The 20,586-nt window shown below is 44.9% G+C and overlaps 1 protein-coding gene and 1 non-coding gene across 2 annotated transcripts in view; both read left to right on the top strand.

Moving 5' to 3' along the window:
- TBC1D22B (TBC1 domain family member 22B) overlaps nt 1-20,586 on the top strand; it is a 65,237-nt gene that overhangs the window by 21,741 nt on the left and 22,910 nt on the right. The window contains exons 4-8 of the mRNA XM_060109487.1: nt 1,566-1,745; nt 2,273-2,343; nt 3,755-3,883; nt 4,996-5,061; nt 8,905-9,019. Of these exons, the coding sequence (XP_059965470.1) occupies nt 1,566-1,745; nt 2,273-2,343; nt 3,755-3,883; nt 4,996-5,061; nt 8,905-9,019 (561 nt within the window). The remainder of the gene's footprint in view (nt 1-1,565; nt 1,746-2,272; nt 2,344-3,754; nt 3,884-4,995; nt 5,062-8,904; nt 9,020-20,586) is intronic.
- Nucleotides 13,555-13,673, top strand: LOC132498042 (5S ribosomal RNA). The gene has a single exon (XR_009533666.1). It is a non-coding gene; the product is annotated as a 5S ribosomal RNA (ribosomal RNA).

Genomic DNA, 20,586 nt, shown 5'->3' with positions numbered 1-20,586 from the left:
TGAAAGTTAAAACAGCTGACTGGTAAAGGCTGAAAAGAAAGTAGAATGTCAGAGCCCTGGCGCGTGTCCTGGCTCATGTTCTAAGAGAACTTCTTTTACAGTTTCAGACTAAGGTTGTGTTCAGGAAATTAGGCTGAAAGGCCTTTAAAATCATTCCATAGTCACTTTCCATTGCTGATTCGGGCCCCAGCTCGAGCCTTCAATGACGTGCCCAGGACAGGCATTCAGTGTCCATTGACCGGGTGGCCACAGCTACAGGCTGTGGAAAGTGTCTTCACACGTGATTGAGGGTCTCCACAGGGTCCCAATGTGAGGGAAGGCCCCACCACAATCCCTAATGAGTTGCCCTTGTGCAGCCAGGACTGCCCAGAGCATTCCTGTTATGAGGTTCCCTCCTGGGAGCATCTGTCTGTCAGTCACTGATTCCGAAAGTGCACACTGGTCTGAGCTCTGCAGCGTGTGGTCTGCGTTTTCTAGGCCCTGTGTTACACTAGGCATCCAAGCCAAGTACTCCATGGCAGTTGTTTCTGTAAACCTTCTTGTCATGCTGGTTGATGAATATTCACTGTTTTATTCTTGTTGTGACTACTACTTTTTAAGGCCCTAATATGTAAAGAATACGAAACAGTCATGAAAGGACAGTCAGAATTTAAAACTGAGTTTCATTTGGGGTAGTAAAATAAATAAGGCTTTTGGAGTCAGGCAGACCTAAGGTGGTATCTCAGCTCTCTCTTGCAAATTACTTAACCTCTCTGAGCTACAGTTTCCTCATCTCTAAAATAGTGATAAATTCCTACCGTATGTTGGAAGCATCAAATGAGAGGTCATATGTAACTGTGACCAGCACAGTGCCTTAATAAGCGTTCAATAAATGTTAGTCCTATACTGCTCATTTCTCCTACCTACCATCTAGTTTAGAAGTGTCTAGAACCGGACACAGAGTTCAGCTTGAGTCTGTGTTCCTGTTATTTCAATTAGAGAAATGTGATTGGCTGGTGAGAAATATGGGAGCACAGAGGAACCTGCCTTAGGCCAGAGCCTCTCACCTGTGTGCAGAGCACAACTAGTGGGCCAAGAACAGGTGAGAGTTGTGCCAGAGGTATTGACCCTCTCAGCCCTTGGGGCAGCTGGCTAGGGCTGGGGCTTTGGGAGAGCAGCCACCTCTGTGGAAAAGGAAGGCAAACACTGCCTTTGACTGCGTTGCCCCAAAACTTGCTATTAGACCCCAAGAAAAGTTTCAGGCTGGGGTAGAAAGAAAACAATTGATTTTCCTCTGAAGTCACAAAAAAAGTTGTCACATTTGCTACCGCAGCCGGAGTCTCTGTTTGCACATAAGGTGCCTTGGTATGTATGATAAAAACGCAGCCCTTCCCCTGGGCGGTTGAATGGAGCGCAGCTGGGTTTCCATCCCCTGGCTGCTCCACACCGAGCACCTTCAGGCAGCACACAAACCATGAAGCCGCAGCTCTGGTGGAGGAGACCAGTGCTCAACAGTCAGGTTTAAGGTTTCTCAGAATCTGTGCTCGTCACACAGCTTGTTCTCTTTCTCTTTCAAATTATCTCAGGTGATACATGCCTGAGGAACCCACTCCACAAACAGCAGTCACTCCCTCTCCGACCCATCATCCCCCTTGTTGCCCGGATCTCGGACCAGAACGCTTCTGGGGCACCCCCGATGACCGTCCGGGAGAAAACCCGCCTAGAAAAATTCCGTCAGCTTCTCTCCAGCCACAACACCGACTTAGGTGAGTCCCCGTGAGCCCTGGGCAAAAGCTAGGACCTCTTGGTGACTGGAATTCTCAGAGACCTGGAAGCTATTGCTCTTTATTCTTCCTTCTTTTACTTTTCCAGCATCTCCTGATCTGGTGCCCATTGAAGTGACATGCAGGTATTAAGTCAGAAGAAATACGTTACTAGGAATTAGGGACCAAATTAGGTGGGACTGGATTCTGTGGCCTGTAGCTGTTCTGGCTTTGGTCTCCCCTACTTCCAGGTGATTCTTACTGAAATCCACACCTACTGGCCTTTCTCTTCCCCTCTAACTCTAATCTCTGAGCTGACTGGATCACTGCTGCAGAGCCGTGGTCTTGGCACTTTGCTGCTCAGGGCTGTGTTTTGGGCTTTTCCCTGTGCTTGTCGGTAGCTGGTGGTGGTGTGGCAGCGGCAGTCGTCCTCCTGGAACGGTGGGAGGCACCAGGCAGTGCTGGCTGAGGCTCGTCTTAGGGCATCTGTGGGAGGGGCTAAATCCAACAAAGCCTTTATCTATTTGCAGATGAACTGAGGAAGTGTAGCTGGCCAGGGGTTCCCAGGGAGGTTCGGCCTGTAACCTGGAGACTCCTGTCGGTGAGTTCTACCCACTGTGTAGAGAAGTATGAGCCTCACACAGTCCTTCTTACCTGCTGAGGTTAGTCTGGTCACATAAGTCTTGCTCCGTAGACTTCTCTAGTCCTACCGGTTGTGGCAGACCTGTGGGACCGGAGTCCTATTTCTTTGCATAAAGAAACAGCATTCTTGAGAGTTTACTCCCACACATGTAGAAGAGCACACGTTTGTGCCTATAGTCCTGATCTTGCCTTCTCAGCACCGAGGAGGAAGACTACGGTGAGGCTGGGTGAGCCAGCACTCGTTTGAACAGAGGCTCCCACATTCCCTGGGCTTCCCTCCTTTTTCAGTAGGAATAACCAAGGTGGTTGAAACCCACTTTGCAACTGTGAAGAGGTGATAGACGGGCCTCCCTCAGAAGCCTGCACTAGTCCCACGTTCACTAAGTAACGGGGCACTGTGCCTGTCACTGTGATAGGAACACTTTGATTTCCTGAGCCTGTAAAATTCATTCATTCGTTCAATAAATCCTATAAGGATTTATTGAGGGCCTGCTGTTTGCCAGGCATGGTGCCAGGTGCCGTGAGGACATAGGGAAGTGAAGACAGCACAGCCCCTGCTCTCCAGACGCTTGCTTGCTCGCTCGCTATGGAATGTATCCCTTAGCTGCCTGCAAGGGGACGGCTCTCTCCTGACTGCCCCCACCCCCAGTCTTGCAGCCGTGTAATCGTTGCCCCTGCTTCTTCTAAGTTTAAATGCTATTAGGAGTAGATGTGGTGAGAATGGAAGGGGAACAGGAGATGTAAGAATTGAGAGTGGGATCCAGACCAGGGATAAGAATGTAAGTTGGCCTGGAGCTGGGGCCAGGAGGGGAGCTGCTGCCAGCAGTTCTGTGTCTGGATGTTGCAGCTGCTGTGTCGCAGATTCCATTCAGGTTCCTAAGCTGGTAGTTCTGAATGTTACCATAGAAAAGAACGTGTAACCGGCACCGACTCATGTGGCACACCACTGAGATATGCCACAGAGGCGGCCACCTCCCCGTGACCCTGGGAAGGTTTGTCTCATGCACATGCAGCCCCAGGAGGTCCTGACTTGGGTCCAGTTCCCTCCTACTGACCTACATTCGCTTCTCTACTGTGCCAGCTCTGGAGCTCCGTGGTGCTCCAGCAGTACCCGCTCCTAGCGCAGTGCAGGGGGTGCAGGGGTAAATGACCCTGGTTGGCTGTGCTTCATCTGCCCACATGTGCATCTCATTGAATGAGGAGAGGGCGAACACTGGGTGGCCAGAACCAAGATGGGATTTACGCTTGTGTCTTGGCAGCTTTCTTTCAGTTCCTGTGATAGTTTCCAAGCCACTGCTCAGGCTAAAATAAAAATTAAGGATTCATCCAACCAGTGCCTGTCCCCATCTGACTAGCAGTCTTGTCTACAGGGCTATCTCCCAGCAAACACTGAGAGGAGGAAGTTGACCTTGCAGCGGAAGCGGGAGGAGTATTTTGGCTTCATTGAACAGTATTATGACTCTCGAAATGAGGAACATCACCAGGATACCTACAGACAGGTACAGTCATCTCCTGCTGCCCTTTTGCTCACTAGTCATAATCTTAAGGTGTGGCTCCTGGAAGTGCTCTGGGGGTGCGAGTTTTCCAAGTCTTCAGGCTACAGTGTGCTGGTTAGGAATTAAATTTATTCCCAGAACTACTCCCCCTCTTTCTAATTCAGTAGCTCTTATCTTAGCCATTTTAAATAGATAGATTCTGGGGGGTCCTGGTCAGTGGCAGTGCTTCTCTGACTTTAATGTGCATACACATCACCTAGGATTATGATAAAATCCCAACTAGGGATTATGGTAAAATGCAGATTCTAATTCAGGAGGTCTGGGGTGAGACCTTCACTTCTAATGAGCTCCCAGGTGATGCCACCTGCTGCTGGTCCACAGACCACACAGACAGTAGTAAGGGTTATGGGACACAAGCTGAAAGATGAGTTCACTCTGTGGTCCATCCCTCTGGACTGTGACATCAGTGTGTCCTTCTGGCAGCTGCAGTGCCTCTTTAGCAACCATGTTTGTCTGTCTGCAGGAGCCGTAGCCATCAGCAGCCTTAGCAGGGAGTGTTCTATCATTGCGCATAGTGGTCCCCACAGCCTGCGGAAAGGTGGAGGGTGTGAAGGGGAGTCTCGTGGTTGCAGAGGGGAAAATACTGGGGGAGGCAACTGTCTACAGCAAGCTCCAAGAACTGAAGTAGCCTCTGCGGCTATTGACACAGTCCTTAGGGTTGTTAGACATTGGGAAATCCCGAAGCCAAAACCAATCATCATGACTTCTTTGGTAACAGAAGTCAGAACTTTCAGTGCCAGGTATTAAAGGCCAGCTCCCTCTAGTTCTCTATCCTGGCATGTTTTTGCAGCTTTCAGAGCTCTTTTACTTCTTGGGAACTGTGGTTTATTTGGGAAGGTTTCCTCACTGTTCAAAAAGCTATTGCTGTCATGGGAATGTGTTCCAGATGCACAGGTAGGTAGGTTTAACTAGACTATTTTTGTATGTCAGTCAATTCTTTCTAAAGATAAATTGTGCTCTCACTCTTACTCCCTTGATTTCCGGTTCCTAAGAAAATAACTTCTGAAAAGAACAAACTGGCATTTGTGTTTTTGGATACGGCTTCTCTTTTTCAGATTCACATCGACATTCCAAGGACGAATCCTCTCATTCCATTGTTCCAGCAACCACTTGTACAGGAGGTGAGGGAAGTGCTCAACATTCTCAGTCCTCCGCCCCCCATCTTTCTGTGGCACCATCTGTGTGGATGTGTGCTTAGCCCTCCCTCCAGGCATGGGCAGGTTTAAGGCTAATCGTGATAGTGTGTTCGCCTATGGAGCTTTGGTCCTTTCAGAGCACTTTCTTATGCATTCTCATTCGATCCTCATAACAAACCTGTGGGCTAAGTAGCACTTTGAGAGGCTAAGGGACTTGCCTAGCATCTTGAGTCTACCTGGTGACAGAATGAAGACAGAAACTACACCCTAGAATTCCTAGTCCTGTGTTTGCTCTGCTTTATCTAGCTGGTAGTAGAGAGAGAGAGAGAGAGAGAGAGAGAGAGAGAGAGAGAGAGTGTGTGTGTGTGTGTGTGTGTGTGTGTGTGTGTGTGTGTAGTAAACATACGTAACAAAATTTACCATTTTAACCATTTTTAAGTGTACAGTTCAGTAACATTAAGTACATTCATATTGTTGTTCAACCATTACCACAAGCCACCTCTACAACTTTTTTTCATCTTCCCAAACTGAAGCTCTGTACACATGAAACAATAACTTTCCATCCCCCAGCAACTGCCATTCTACTTTCTGTGTCTATGAATTTGACTATTCCAGGTACCTCAAATAAGTGGGATCATACAGTATTTGTCCTTTTGTGACTGGCTTGTTTCACTTAGCATAATATCTTGAAGGTTCATCCATGTTGTAGCATGTGTCAGAAATTCCTTCCTTTTTATTTTTATTTATTTATTTTCTTGGCCGCACTGTGCGGCACGCGGGATCCTAGTTCCCCGACCAGGGATCGAACCTGCGCCCCCTGCATCGGAAGCATGGAGTCTTAACCACTGGACCGCCAGGGAAGTCCCCTTCCTTCCTTTTTAAGACTGAACGATATTCCATTATATTTGTATAAGACATATTGTTGATCTGCCATCTGTCAGTGGACACTTGAGTTGCTTCCACCTTTGGGGTATTGTGAGTAATGCTGCTCTGAACATGGGTGTACAAATATCTGAGGCCCTGTTTTAAATTCTTTCGGATACCTACCCAGAAGTCAGATTGGTAGTGATATGTTGAGACCTAACAAGTTGGCAAAGCACATGAAAGGTTTCAGTGGGACTGTTCATCTTTTGACCAAGCAGTAAGTATTGATATAAACTCCTCAAGATTAGGGATTTCCTTTGCAGCTTCATAGTAGCTAGGATACCGGATGTAAATGCTCTTTGAATTATATTTTCACTCATCCTCATAATAGAGAAAATGTGATAAAAAATGCTCAAAATAATTTCTGTTTGACTTTAGATTATACTCATAATTCTGTTTAAATATAGATGTGTCTACTGATGGGATCGCTCATAACTTACCACTAGCATCAAGAAGATTTTGAGGGTGACACCATTATTTTACCTGTAAGAGTCAGCTCAAAGGAAGCTAAAAGCCGCCCAGGATCCCTTTGTGTCTCCCGTTCAGCTTCCCATGGCTCAGCCCTGCTTATTCCTCATTTTAACCTGAAGATGTTCAGATTCTTCTCTCTTACCTGTGCATGGTTACTTTAAATTTGGAGACAGGGAAAGTAGTTTATTTAAAAGGCTTCTCCTAGTAGTGGAACCTGCCTGCAGAGAAAGAAATTCAAACTGTAGTCTTTCCAATTTTTCTTGAATCACCTTTCCGTCTAGCAGACTGTAGTTATCATAAACAGAATAAATTGCCAACCAAGGAGCAGAAAATTAAGTAACATTGAATATTGAAAGACTTGTTTTATAAACCTAAAGATACTTGAGAATTGACTATAGTAAGTGAGAATTACCCACACTAGTAGAAGAGGTGTCTCAGAGGTAGACAAGATTGTCCCAGGCTTTTTCTGTAAGGAAGATTCCATGGTCTCCCCTGGTAACCAGGCTTGGTGCTCATCTATTTCTCTCTCTTTGGCGTTTTCACTTGCACAGTGTGAGTGTGTCTGCACTGTCCCATCCTTACTAGAGAGGGATTATTGCAGGTCTCCTGATTCTGAATGGTTAGCTTCCATGCGCTTGGCCATTGTTTAAGCCAGTCACCAGGGATTTGTGTATTCACAAGGAGCTGATAGTGTGAAGTAGAAGCCCTGATAAGTCCTTCAGAAGGATTGATCCGGAAGAGCTTTTAACAGAGACATCCAGACAGACACAGGCCACAGGAGGTGTGAGGAGACAGAGTGGAGCAGGGAACTCTTGAGATCTTCCTGAACGTGGTGGGTCTAGCTTGAGCCACAGTTTCAAGGGAGGGAGGACGGTATTTAGCAGCAAAGAATGTAAGAGGGGTCCCATTGGAGTGTTGGGCCTAACACAAATGAGGACGCCACACCCTTCCCTCAGCCCCGGGGAGCAAGTGGGCCCATCTAGTGGAGGCAGAGGCCAGCTCATTCCAGGCTGGGCTTTGCTCTTACTGCCTGCGAGGGCAGGGGTGTTGACGGTGGGAGTGTTTCTTGTCTCTCTCTGCCAGCTGGAAGGCAGACTCAACACAAGGGCTGGGAAACATCCTTTATTGTGTCTGGATTCTCTACATCTCTCCTACACTGGCTAACCAACTCCAAAACCATACGACCACTTCTTTTTTACTTTTCCCCATGGGGTTTTTTTTTCTCCCTTGCACCTGACCTCCGAGAGGGCCTCTTCAATCTGCCTGCAGAGCTGACTGACTCTGGGCTCTGCAGAGCCAGGTGCTGTGGAGGCCCCTAATCTCCTGTCCCCCCGCATGTAGTCATTTCCACCTCTGTCATCCCTCTGGTGTGGTTCAGAGACCTGAGGCAGCCCAGTCAAAGCCTGTCTAAGGAATGTATTGGGCCCAGGAGTTGTGGTCAGCAGGATGAAGCCAGGGGATGAGTATCAGCAAGCTGAGAGAAGACAGGGGAGAAGCTCCAAGGGCATAGTGAAAACAGAGAGGAGTGTAACAGGATGCGACAGGGCTGGACTCTGTAAAAGGACCATAAAGATCTTTTCAGGGACATCCCTGGTGGTCCAGTGGTTAGGACTCCGTGCTTCCACTTCAGGGGGCACGGATTCGATCCCTGGTTGGAGAATTAAGATCCTGCGTGCTGTGCAGTGCGGCCAAAAAAAAAAGATTTTTTCTTTCTCCCCAGTCCTCTGGCCTCTTGTGGCTAATGTACTTAACCCCAGAGGCTTTCCCCATGGAGGCCCTGGCTGACTTCTCTGTTCTCAAGTTCCTGTCTGTAGGAGTCCATAGGATTTGGTTTATTTGACTTCCTGTCCCCAGTAAATGTCTGGGTTGCATCCTGATATGTGAAATGACTTCCTGCATTTAGAGTCTGTCACTGGTTCCTAGTCAAGCTGGGTTAGAACTAAATCCAGATCTAGATCTCCTTCCGTCTCAGCAGGGAGAAAGGGGAGTGTGGTAAAGAAGGCATTTCCTCTTTAAATCCTGCAACGACCGAAAGAGATTTAGAAAATGTATCAGAACTTGGATATTCTGGTATCTTGCTCCTGGAAATAGAGAAACAGCATCTACACACGAGCCTGGTGGCCTGAATTAATGACATCCACAGCAAACCTTTTTCTAATCCATTTGTGTCACTCTCCTTTGCGTTTCCCAATTTTATATCACGTTGGCTAGATACTGAAAAGAGAAAGGGCAAGGAGCACCTACCCCCGTTTAAAAACAGTTAGTGTCTTAGAAACTTTTTATATTTGTAGACTGCCTTTGTCCACAATATTTTAAATTTTTTTCTACAAATTCTGTAGCAACGCTGAGTTAAACTGTGAGGTAGGTAAATGGAGGGAGGGAGAGTATCCCCGTGATTTAACATCATGTCGTCTTTTTTTCTCATTTTCCTAGATCTTCGAAAGAATTCTATTTATTTGGGCCATCCGACACCCTGCCAGTGGGTATGTCCAAGGAATTAATGACCTGGTCACTCCGTTCTTTGTCGTCTTCCTCTCAGAATATGTCGGTAAGAAGCATGAGTACCAAGTTGAAAAAGCTATTGCTCTTTCTTATCTGTGGTCTGTTTGTTTTTCCCAAGAGTGCAGCCAGTGGGCACATCTTGCTGAAAAAAGGTAGTGGCTTTAGAATACACAACTAAACCTGTTTTAACAGCAGCTGCAGCAGCAGCCTGGAATTTCTCTCTCGAGATGGTCACAGATCTCTCCTAAGAAGACCTTTGCCAAAGAATGACCAAATTGATATATTTATGTTCTGCCATAAACAGATGGTTTGACTGAGGTTCCTTTTGGATTATTTTGAACTCACCTCAACTGCAGGCCCTCATCTGTGAAAGCTGGAATTCTAGATTATACATTAGGCCTTCACACTTCAGTTCACATGCTGTATCTTAGGAGCAGGATGTGGACGTATAGAGCAGGAAAGGTGCCAGAATCTAGGTAATGGAATGGGCCAAGGAGAGCTCTGGGACCTTGGTTTCTCCTCCTCTTTCTTCACCTCTTACCCCGCTGGGTTCTTGTCATTTTGAACAGAGTGATTCGCTGTCATGGCAGCAGTTAGGTTTTCTTACAGCTCCAGCCACCTGCTCCAGCCAGGCCTAAATCAGGCAGAGTCTTAAAAGGCATTGAGGATCCTCCACTTTTTTGGTTTCCTCAGTCACTTGTGCTTCAAGACTCATAGGAAAACCTATCTGTCATGGCCTGATGCTTTGTTCTCTTAGTCAAAGAGAAGTTCATGTGGGAACAAGAACATTGAAAAGGATTTTAGAAAACTATCCGTCTACTCCCCTCATTTCACAGATGGATTGTGAGATTCCTAGCCTCCTTATTAGTGGCAGGACTAAGACCAGAACCCTCTTTTTCAGACTCTGAGGGTGGTGGGTTATTATTTTTGTAGAAAGCCATTGCAGGGGGTAGGATGGTAATGAGAAGGGGACTGGAGTGGAGCCCCTTGGAAGGGGAGAGCATAAGAAATGTCTCACTTGATCCTTCCCATTCAGGTTTTCTGGTGGGACTCAAAGGCATGGTGTTTTGGTCTTTCATGAGGCAGCCTTTTTTATTTTTCATTACTCAAAACGTAAGGCAACCTAATGATGCCATTCCTTGTTCCCCTTAAGTGACAGCAGCCAGGGCAGAACTGGGAGTAAGGGTGGAAGGTCACACTCTTGTCCACTCTGTCCAGTGACCCTAAGCAAAAGCATATAAATAAAGCTTTTGCTAGAGAACTTTCATTTTCCCCTCACATTAATAGGTCAGTTTTCAGAGGCACCTTAATTCTGTGTGGTTTAACTTTATTAAAGAGCGGTGCAGCTGGTCTGTTGGGATTTGGGGGTTGATTCTTGCAGTAGTACTTTTCTGAAATGGTATTCAAGGATGAGCCTAGGAAGGTATTAATCCATTCATTAATCTACATTTGAGGTCTGAACGCTGGCATTGCCAGTTTTTATGCCCATTAAGGGAAATCCTCAGCAGCTGCAGTTCTAATTGGATATTAACTATCTTGTTAGCTGTCATTTATATTTTGTACCAAATTTTCCTTTACCTTCTATAGGCGCCCATCCCATTGCTACCATCAGCCCCACCAAGCACTGTGCCTTTCTTTTTTGTTTTTAAATAAATAAATAAATTTATTTATTTTTGGCTGCATTGGGTCTTCGTTGCTGTGCACAGGCTTTTTCTAGTTGCAATGAGCAGGGGCTACTTTTTGTTGTGGTGCACGGGCTTCTCATTGTGGTGGCTTCTCTTGTTGCGGAGCACGGGCTCTAGGTGTGTGGGCTTCAGTAGTTGTGGCTTACGGGCTCAGTAGTCGTGGCTCGAGGGCTCTAGAGTGCAGGCTCAGTAGTTGTGGCGCACGGGCTTAGTTGCTCTGCGACGTGTGGGATCTTCCCAGACCAGGGCTCGAACCTGTGTCTGCTGAATTGGCAGGCAGATTCTTAACCACTGCGCCACCAGGGAAGTCCACTCTGCCTTTCTTTGATAGATATGACTGCATTCTGATCTGGGTGTTTGGTTTGTCAGTCTCACCTGCTGACCAGTGAAACCACTGCTGATCCACAGTGTTTACACAGTGAAGCGTGGGCTTCTCTGCCCCTCCTCAGCAAGGAAGCCTTTCTTGGCAAGGCTGTACTCAGTTTCACCTCTGCAGCAGACTTCAGATGGGTGTTTGGTACCTCCTCCTAGAACTAGGAAGGCGGGGCCCATTCTTTTTTTACAAAAACTTTTCAGTTTCAAGCATATGTACAAGTAGAAAAAATAATACCATAAATCCTTATATACCTGCCACCCAACTTCATAACTCTGTCCATTCTTCACCCACTCATCTTTGTGAGTAAGCAAATTTCAATGTCAAGCACCATATAATTTCATCCATAAATATTTCCATATGTACCTTTCAAAGATAATGATTAAAGACACTCACAGCTGTAATGCAATTATTAACATCTAAAAAGTTATAATAGGTCCTTAATGTAATCTAATATATAACACTATTCAAATTTTCTTGATTCCCGTAAGTATATTTAACAGTTTGTTTGAATCAGGGTTCAAATCAGGTCCACACATTCTACTAATTGGTTGATATGTCTCTTAAGTCTCTCTTAATCTCTCAGTTCCCATCCATGTCTCTTTTCCTTAGGAGTTTGTACCTTTAGCCCTTATTTTTCCAGTTTTCAAAGTAGAACTTGCCAGGCCAACCAGTAATATAACCCTGATTTTTTAAAGCACTTTACCCTTTGCAAAGTACTTTGACTTACCTGATTTCATTTAGTAGCCCCCAATATCTCTTTAAGGTAGGTGTATCAACCTTTTTTTTTTTTTTTTTTTGGTCTTTCTCTAGTTGGTTTTTTGGGGTTTTTTTTTGGCTTTCTCTAGTAGCGGCGAGCGAGGGCTGCTCTTTGTTGTGGTGTGAGGGCCTCTCACTGTTGTGGCCTCTCCCGTTGCGGAGCACAGGCTCCGGACGCGCAGGCTCAGCGACCATGGCTCACGGGCCCAGCCGCTCTGTGGCATGTGGGATCTTCCTGGACCGGGGCACGAACCCGTGTCCCCTGCATCAGCAGGCAGACTCTCAACCACTGCGCCACCAGGGAAGCCCATATCAACCTATTTTAAATGAGCTTTCCAAACTCAAACCTAGGTCTTTTGCTATGACTGCATTCTGATCTGGGTGTTTGGATTGTCAGTCTCACCTGCTGGCCAGTGAAACCATTGCTGATTTCATTTAGTAGCCCCCAGTCTCTCTTTAAGGTAGATGTATCAACCTATTTTAAATGAGCTTCCCAAACTCAAACCTACGTCTTTTGACCTAAATACCTGTGCTCTTTATAAGAATTGGTGGATTCTCAACTTAGATCTATCTAGTGGCTCCCTCTTCTCCATTCCCTGCTCCAAAGCAGGCAGCACATTTCTTATTGCTCCTTTTCTTAAAAAAAAAAAAATACAGTAGAGGTACATACTCATTTTGAAAAATCAAGGACTTCCCCAGTGGCACAGTGGTTAAGAATCCACCTGCCAATGCAGGGGACACGGGTTCGAGCCCTGGTCTGGGAAGATCCCACATGCTGCCTAGCAACTAAGCCTGTGTGCCACAACTACTGAGCCTGCGCTCTAGAGCCTATGAGCCACAACTACTGAACCTGTGAGCCACAATTACTGAAACCCATGTGCCTAGAGCCTGTGCTCCGCAACAAAGAGAAGCCACTGCAGTGAGAAGCCCGCACACCACAACAAAGAGCAGCCCTCGCTTGCTGCAACTAGAGAAAGCCTGCGCACAGCAACGAAGACCCAGTGCAGCCAAAAATAAACAAATAAAGAAGTAAATTTATTAAAAAAATAAAAACAATATAGAATTGTTATTACCTCACCCCTACCCCCCCATCACCGGAGATAACTACTATTGACCTCTTGGTGTGTATTTTTCCAGTCCTTTTCCTGTGTGCAGATAGAGCTGCATATATTATTTTTCTTTGTTGTATACAGAAAACTGGGATCAAACTTATCCATACTTTTCTCTATCTTGCTTGTTTTCATTCACAAATATCTGGTCAGCTTTCCAAGTTTGGACATATGGATCTACCTCATCATTTTCAGCAATTATATTTACTTTCATCAAATTTTACTATAGTAAACAATTCTTTTATAATAGGACATTTAAATAATCTACAATTTTTAGCTATTATAAAGAACACTTCAGTGAATATCCTTGTACATATTTTCTTATGCATTCGTGTTAAAATACATGTTTCCCTGAAAGAGAGCCCATAGAATGGAAATTACTAGTCCTAAAAGCATGCCAAATAGGTACCACTCCAAAATTACACTGCAAAAAGGTTTACAGCAGTTTATACTCCACTAATGTTTGGGTGCACTCTTCACATCCTTAGCAAAACTGGGTATTTTAGTCTAACTGTGTTTCACCAATTCGGCAAATAAACCATGGTTTGTGTTTCAATTTTTATTTCCACTTGCTCATCAGTGAGGTGGTTTATCTTTTCTTTTGTGTATTAGCATTTGTTTCTTTTGTCATCTGCTTGTTCAAATCTTTTATCCAGTCTATGGCCATACCACCCTGAATGCGTCCGATCTCGTCTGATCTCGGAAGCTAAGCAGGGTTGGGCCTGGTTAGTACCTGGATGGGAGACCACCTGGGAATACCGGGTGCTGTAGGCTTAAAAGAAAAAAAATTCTTTTATCCAGGTTTTTCGTTTTTTTTAAATAACTTTATTTATTTATTTATTTTCGGCTTCGTTGGGTCTTTGTTGCTGCATGCAGGCTTTCTCTTCATTGCGGTGTGCGGGCTTCTCATTGCAGTGGCTTCTCTTGTTGAGGAGCACAGGTTCTAGGTGCGCAGGCTTCAGTAGTTGCAGCACACGGGCTCGGCAGTTGCCACGCCTGGACTCTAGGGCGTGTGGGCTTCGGTAGTTGTGGCACGTGGGCTCAGTAATTGTGGCTCGTGGGCTCTAGAGTGCAGGCTCAGTAGTTGTGGTGTGCGGCCTTAGTCGCTCTGTGGCATGTGGGGTCTTCCCAGACCAGGGATCAAACCCATGTCCCCTGCATTGGCAGGTCGAGTTTTAACCATTGTGCCACCATGGAAGTCCTATCCAGTTTTTTCTATTGGACTGTTGGTTTTGTTTTGTAAGAGCTTTATGTGGATTAGATATATTCATTTTTCATCTGCTATGTGTTAAAAATATTAGGTCAAAAAAAAATATTAGGTCAAACCACATGAAATTGCTAATATTCAACCATTTTTGACACATCCCTCCATGGGAATTTTATATAGTTCAAGCTAATTCTTTTTTTTTCTCCCAGACCATCATTTGTCTTTTCAATTTTGTTTATTGTGTCTCCTTATGTAGCACTTCCTAATTTTTATGTGGTCAAATCTGTCCATTCGACAGGTATTTATTGAGCTCCTCCTATGTGCCAGAGGATAGAGTGACTAAGATAACAGATGTGGGCCCTGCCCTTATGGAGCCTCCCATCTAGTGAGGGGTTAAGGGGCTCACAAAAAATTAAACAAGTCATTGCAAAGTGTGAGAAGGACATGAAGGAAATACCTCCTCCTTTATGGTTTTTAGATTCGGTATATTGCTTAGGAAGTCTTTCCCCACCACAATATTATAAGAATATTCTTCCATGTTTTCTTCTAATATGCTGTGGTTTTGATTTTACATTTAGCTTTTTAAATTCCATTAGTAATTTATTTTCCTTTACAGTGGGGGCTGAGATTTAAAGTTATTGTTCCAACTGGATAGTTCATTTTTTCAACACTATTTATAAATAGTACACCCTTTCTTCACTCATGTGAAATCCCTTTTCATAATATAATATAAATTTCTTTATTTATATGGTTTACTTATTTCTGTCCCATTTATCTCCATTTCTATGCATGTACCAACAGCTTGGATTTTTGACCTTTGCAGTGTGTTTTATTATTATTTCAGGGCCAGTCTCTTTCATCATCCTTTTGTAAAAATTGTCTTGGCTCTTCTTCCAGGTGAACTTTAGAATCAACTTGCCAAATTCAGGATGTAGGGAACCCTTCTGAATTTTTATTGGAGATGCAGTAAATTTACAAATTAGTTTGGTGGGGTATTTTTTTCTTTTTTTGATAGCAGCTTCGTTGAGATGGCATTCATATACCATACAATTCACCCATTTAAAGTGTACAATTCAATGATTTTTAGTATATTTATAGAGTTGTGTAACCATCAGCACAGTCAATTTTAGAATATTTTCATCAGCCCAAAAAGAAATCCTGTACCCCTTAGCCATCACTCCCAAGACCCCGCACCCCCTCTGTTCCTAGGCAACCATTAATCTACTCTCTGTCTCTATGGATTTGCCTTTTCTGGACATTTCATAAAAATGGTCATTCCTTTTCATGGTCAAATAAATACTCCATTGTATGAATATACGACATTTTATTTGTCTGTTCATCAGTTGCTGGGTATAAATTAAGCTTCAAAGAAATAAGGCATACAGACTTCCCTCCAGCCTCAAGGCCTTTCCTGAACATAGATTCAACATTGTTTGTGGCCTTCAAGAATAGTTCTCTTGTCTGAGTAATAATGCTGCTTTTCTTCCCTTCTCTAACAGTGCCATATCCTAGTAAGGCAGCTACTGTGAGAGGTGTGTTGTTATGACCTCTCTGATATGACTCTCCCTACCACAGGAGGCCTCAGGTATCCTTCACCCATGGAACAGGCCAGGCAGTTGCCCTCGTCATCCCAGGCAGGTATCATCAGGCAGCCTTAGCCCACCGCCCCATCTTACTGAGCTGTAGCGTGGAGGACGTGTCCTAGTAGAGCTGTGGGATCCACATGCCACCAGGACATTGTTTGGCCTCTCTCCTATCTCCTCCCCTATCTGTTCTTTATTACTTTTATAAATTGGTACCTGAGCTGGCTTCATGCTTTGTGTCATGTTTGTTGTAAAATAGTTGAAAACGGGGAGAACCAGTGACTCTCCTCTGAGTTGCTAGAGGATTTTTCTATAGCTGGCTTAGCCCCCCAGTAGCCTCTTTATCTGCTGAAACCAGCTGCTCACATAGAAGTGGGTCCTCTGTGGATAAGCCAGCTATGTCTGGGTCCAGAGGTGACAATGCTGGAGGGTCACCCCTGGGGAGATACTGTCTCTGGACTGCGACCCCTGAGATGGTAGAATGCCTTTAGACTCTCATCTCCAAAACCTTTTGGACTTAGATGACATTATTGATCTAGCTTGGAACATATTAAGGTCAAATGTAATTGATGATGTGGCCATCACCAAATTAAGCTGTGTAACAGCAACTGTTTAAGTGATGCAAATGAGGAAATCGTATAGAAAAGTGGGGCTCGTGACATGTCCTGTTTTCAGAAGAGTGGTGCCTGGTGATTTCTTTCGTTACAAAATGAAACACTGTCAAATAACTCTCCCCCTTCTCCTCTGCATGAAGTAGTACAGCAGGATTTTCATCTCAGGTTTTACTTAGAAGCATGACAGCAGTAGAACTCCCAGAAGGGAAGTCTTTCCCATACCTCTGACTCATGTTCCCTGCCTGACATTTACACTCAGGTATGTCATAAATGACCAGTTAGGATTAGCTTGTCTGCACTGACAGGGAACCAATACCTTAAGCAAGAGAGAAAAGCTCTCTTCTCTCACATTAAAAGTCAGGAGGTAAGTAGTCTGGGGCTCCATGGTATCAGGGATCCAGCCTCCTCTGTCTGTTGTTGTCCTGCCATTCTCAGCATGTGTTTTTGTACTCATGATCCAAGATAGCTGCTTGTGCTCTAGCCATCACATCTATATTCCAGCCAGTATGGAGGGGGAAAGGAAGAAAGGCATACTCCTTCTGTTGAAGGACACTTCCCAAGTACATGACACTTGGTTTTGAGTCTCTCTTGTCTGAACTTAGTCTTATGGCCATTCCCATCTGCAAGTGAGCCTGGAAAACACAGTCTGTATCCCAGGTGGCCAGTACCCTTACGGGTCCTTTCACCAAGGAAGAGTGGGTTATAGTTATTTAGGCATAGTGACAATCTTTGCTATCCCTAGGCTCCTCAGACTCAGTGTTTGACTAACTCCTCTCCATACCCAGCCACACTTTTCTCTCAGTTGCCAGCATTTCCTGTCACTTAAGTCAGAAATGCTAAGACTTGTTCATAATTCTTTTTTCTCATTCTTGCATATCCAATCAGTTACAGAGCTCTGATGATTTCATGTCCTAAATATTTCTTGAATCTGCTTCCCTCTCTGTTCCTCCTATGACTACCCTAGCTTAGCCCTGGATTGCTGAAATGGCCAAGTGTGTTTTCCCATCTCTGGTTTTTGTCCCCTTCTTCCCATCTTTCACACCATTTAAACACAGACTTGTCGGTGCAGCTCCTTTGCTTAAAACCCTTCACTAGCATCCCATCACCTACAGTTAAAATGTCCACATTCTCAGGAGTTCCCTGGTGCCCTAGTGGTTAGTATTCTGGGCTTTCACTGCCATGGCCCGGGTTCAATCCCTGGTTGGGGAACTGAGATCCTGCAAGGCACACAGCACAGCCAAAAAAAAAAAAAAAAAGTCCAGATTCTCTGGCCTGTGCAAGGCCCTGTGTGCTCTGCTTCCTGCCTCACCTCTTAAACTCAGAAATCCAAAATTGACAGTTTGAATCTAAAGCCTTGTCCTGTACCACCTCTTTATCCCCTGGGCTAATCCTTGTGCATCCTTTAAGACACCCCTCCTTCCTGGAAGCCTGCCCTGAGACTTATTCCCTACCCCCACCACCCCAGTGGTACTCTTTCCATAACCCTGTGCATTTCCCCTTTGTAGGACTTTACCACACCAATTATTGTGTGTTTCCCTCCTACCCTCTCCCACCAGACTGTATGATTCTTTGAGGCCAGAAACATCTTTATATTCCCAGTGCTTTTATTTTGGTGTCCAAAATAGGCATTCCATACTTGTCTAGATGAATGAAAGAATGAAAATTTCATAACGTTGCTAGATATTCAGGAAATAGTGCAGCTTTGCTGGGCTTGGCCACTGGAGGGCAGTGAATTACAGTATTCTGCTACTGTGCTGAGATAGCCAAAAGTTCTCTCTCTTGTAAGGGATGGAGATGGAGTTCCATCACTCATTCAGCAAATACTTATTGAGGAACTACACCGTGCCAGGCACTGCTCTAGGCACTGGGGATACGACCATAAACAAAGTGGACGAAAATCCCTGACTTTCACTTCTAGGTATTTATACAAGGAAAATGAAAACATATAGTCCCCCAAAGCCTGCGTAGGAATATTCATAACAACTGTATTAATATAGACAAAAATTGGAAACAACCCAAATATCTGTTGATAGGAGAATGGGTAGTCACACAATGGAATAGTACTCAGCCATAAAAAAGAATGAACTACTGATAAAAGCAAGAACATGGAAGAAATCATCTCAAAAACCATTATGTTGAACAAAAGAAGCCAGATACCAGAAAAGTACACATTGTATGTATGATTCCATTTAAATGGAGTTCATAAATAATCTACAGTGATAGAAATCAGAATGATGGTCGACTCTTGGTGGGAGATTGATTAGGAAGAGGCAAGGAGAGACTTTATAAGGTGATGGAAATGTTCTCTATTTGGACTGGGGCACTTTATTACACAATGTATACATGTGTCAAAACAGAACCGTGCGCTTATGTGTAGTCTAATGTATGTAAATTATATGTAAAACGAAATCCCTTCCACTGAACGTAAATTCTGATGAGCAGAAACTGACAATAAATAGAAAAGTAAGTAAGGTATTTGTTACCTTGACTGTGATAAGTGCTATGCAGGAGAACAGAGGAGGAAAGAAGGGCACAGTTGTGCCCTGTTGGCAAGAGTGGGAACAGGAGCAGGTTTTAATCAGGGTAGTGGCCGGGGTCACACTGAGAAGACCATGTTTGAGTAGAGTCCTGAAAGAGGCGAGGGGGTGAGCCATGCAGTTAATTTTTGGTAGTTAACACTCAGATTTTCAGAGGAAAGGAGTTGTTAATAACTCCCCACATGCCCAGGTACCATGGCCCCTGTTGCTGTGTCTTGCTCCTGGGCTGCTGTGGATTATACTCCAGCTCCATGCTCTTAGATCCTGGGAGGCTTCATTGTCCATCTCACGCCCAACTCTGCCCTGCCGATCCTCTTCCTCCCCACCTGGCAAGGTGTGGAGGCCAAAGATGAAACTGGACAGGCTTCCGTAGTCTTTCATTGTCTTAAGAGGACGTTCCTTTTTTTCCTTTTAAAATGTAAACTTCGTATTGAAGTATAACATACACTTTTTAAAGTATATATGTCATGACATGCACAGCTCAATAATTTCCCCTAAATAACCAGCACCCAAGGGGAACATTTCCAGCACTGCAGAAGTTCCCTTGTGTTCCCTTCTAGCCCTTCCCCTCACCCCCACAAGGGTAACTATTTTACTGACTTCTAACACCTCGATTTGTTTTGCCTGTCTCTAAACTTTATATAAATTGAATCATAGAGTAAGGGTATTCCACTTTGCATTTTCATGCTATTGGTTTGGAGGGAACTGGGAGTGAGACCGATGCTGAATTTTTAGCGCTCACCCTGTTTGGGACTTTACCTCTTTCTTCAGGGTGCCTCCTGGCCCCGTCTTCATAGATGCAGCAGCCTCATATGTGATAGTTGAGACATATGAGACTCTTTCCAGCAGCAGCAGACATGTATGTGGAGACGCCCAGTCAGAGTGCTGAGCTGAGCTGAGCTGAGCTGCTTTCAGCAGACAGTTGAGAGCAGTGTGAGCATTTGGTGGGATGTCCAGTGCTGAATTTTCTCCCCTGTAGGAGGTAAGCTCTCCAAGGGCGAGTTGTAGCTTGTCATCTCCGGCACTGTAGGTCCCAGCCTGCTCTCTCCCTGGTGGTAAACCAAGTGACACATGCATGCTCACTTGCTGTCTCTCTCATCTGACCCCCCCAAAAATGAGAAATTAGAGGCGAACTTGAGGTAGCCAACATAGTCAAGATGTTTGAGCCTAGATGAGGAGCCTCTGGGCAGCTGACATTGGCACTGGGGACCTTGGACTCCCTAGAGCCTGTTAGCATACACAGTGTCTTGGTGACATGCTGCCTGGCTCTGTGGGTAGTCTTTGGGCAGGTCCTAGAAGGTGAAGTGTGTGCTGGACCTGGCCCCTCCCTTGCCCCATAACCTGAATACTCATATAGTTCAGGTTCATGTAATCTGAGGTCATAGCCAGCAGCCACTTGTGTTTGTTAAATAAAAGTAAAAGTAATCCAGGAACCTCAGGAAAGTAGAGATGGTTTAGTGATATGTTGGTTTTTAAAATTAATTTTAGCCAGGCTGCCCCACGCTGAGTAGTAGACAGCCAGAGATCATTCTGAGTTAATATTTACCTTTTAGTCACTGCCCTGATTGACAGGCACGGCGTCGGGAAGGGCTCCATGGTCAGCTGCTTCTCTGTGTCTTGGAAACAGCACGTCTCCTCTCACTCAGTCTGGAACATGGTCCTCATGAAGAAGAAAGGCCCCGCATGGGTCTCCGCTCTTTAGGAGCCTCAGAAGAAGTCTTTCCTCTAATCTCCTCCCTGTCCTCG

The sequence above is a fragment of the Mesoplodon densirostris genome, chromosome 10 (assembly GCF_025265405.1).
Source record: "Mesoplodon densirostris isolate mMesDen1 chromosome 10, mMesDen1 primary haplotype, whole genome shotgun sequence".
NCBI lineage: Eukaryota > Metazoa > Chordata > Mammalia > Artiodactyla > Ziphiidae > Mesoplodon > Mesoplodon densirostris.
Note: the sequence above shows the minus strand (reverse complement) of the source record. Positions and strands in the feature narration are given on the sequence as shown.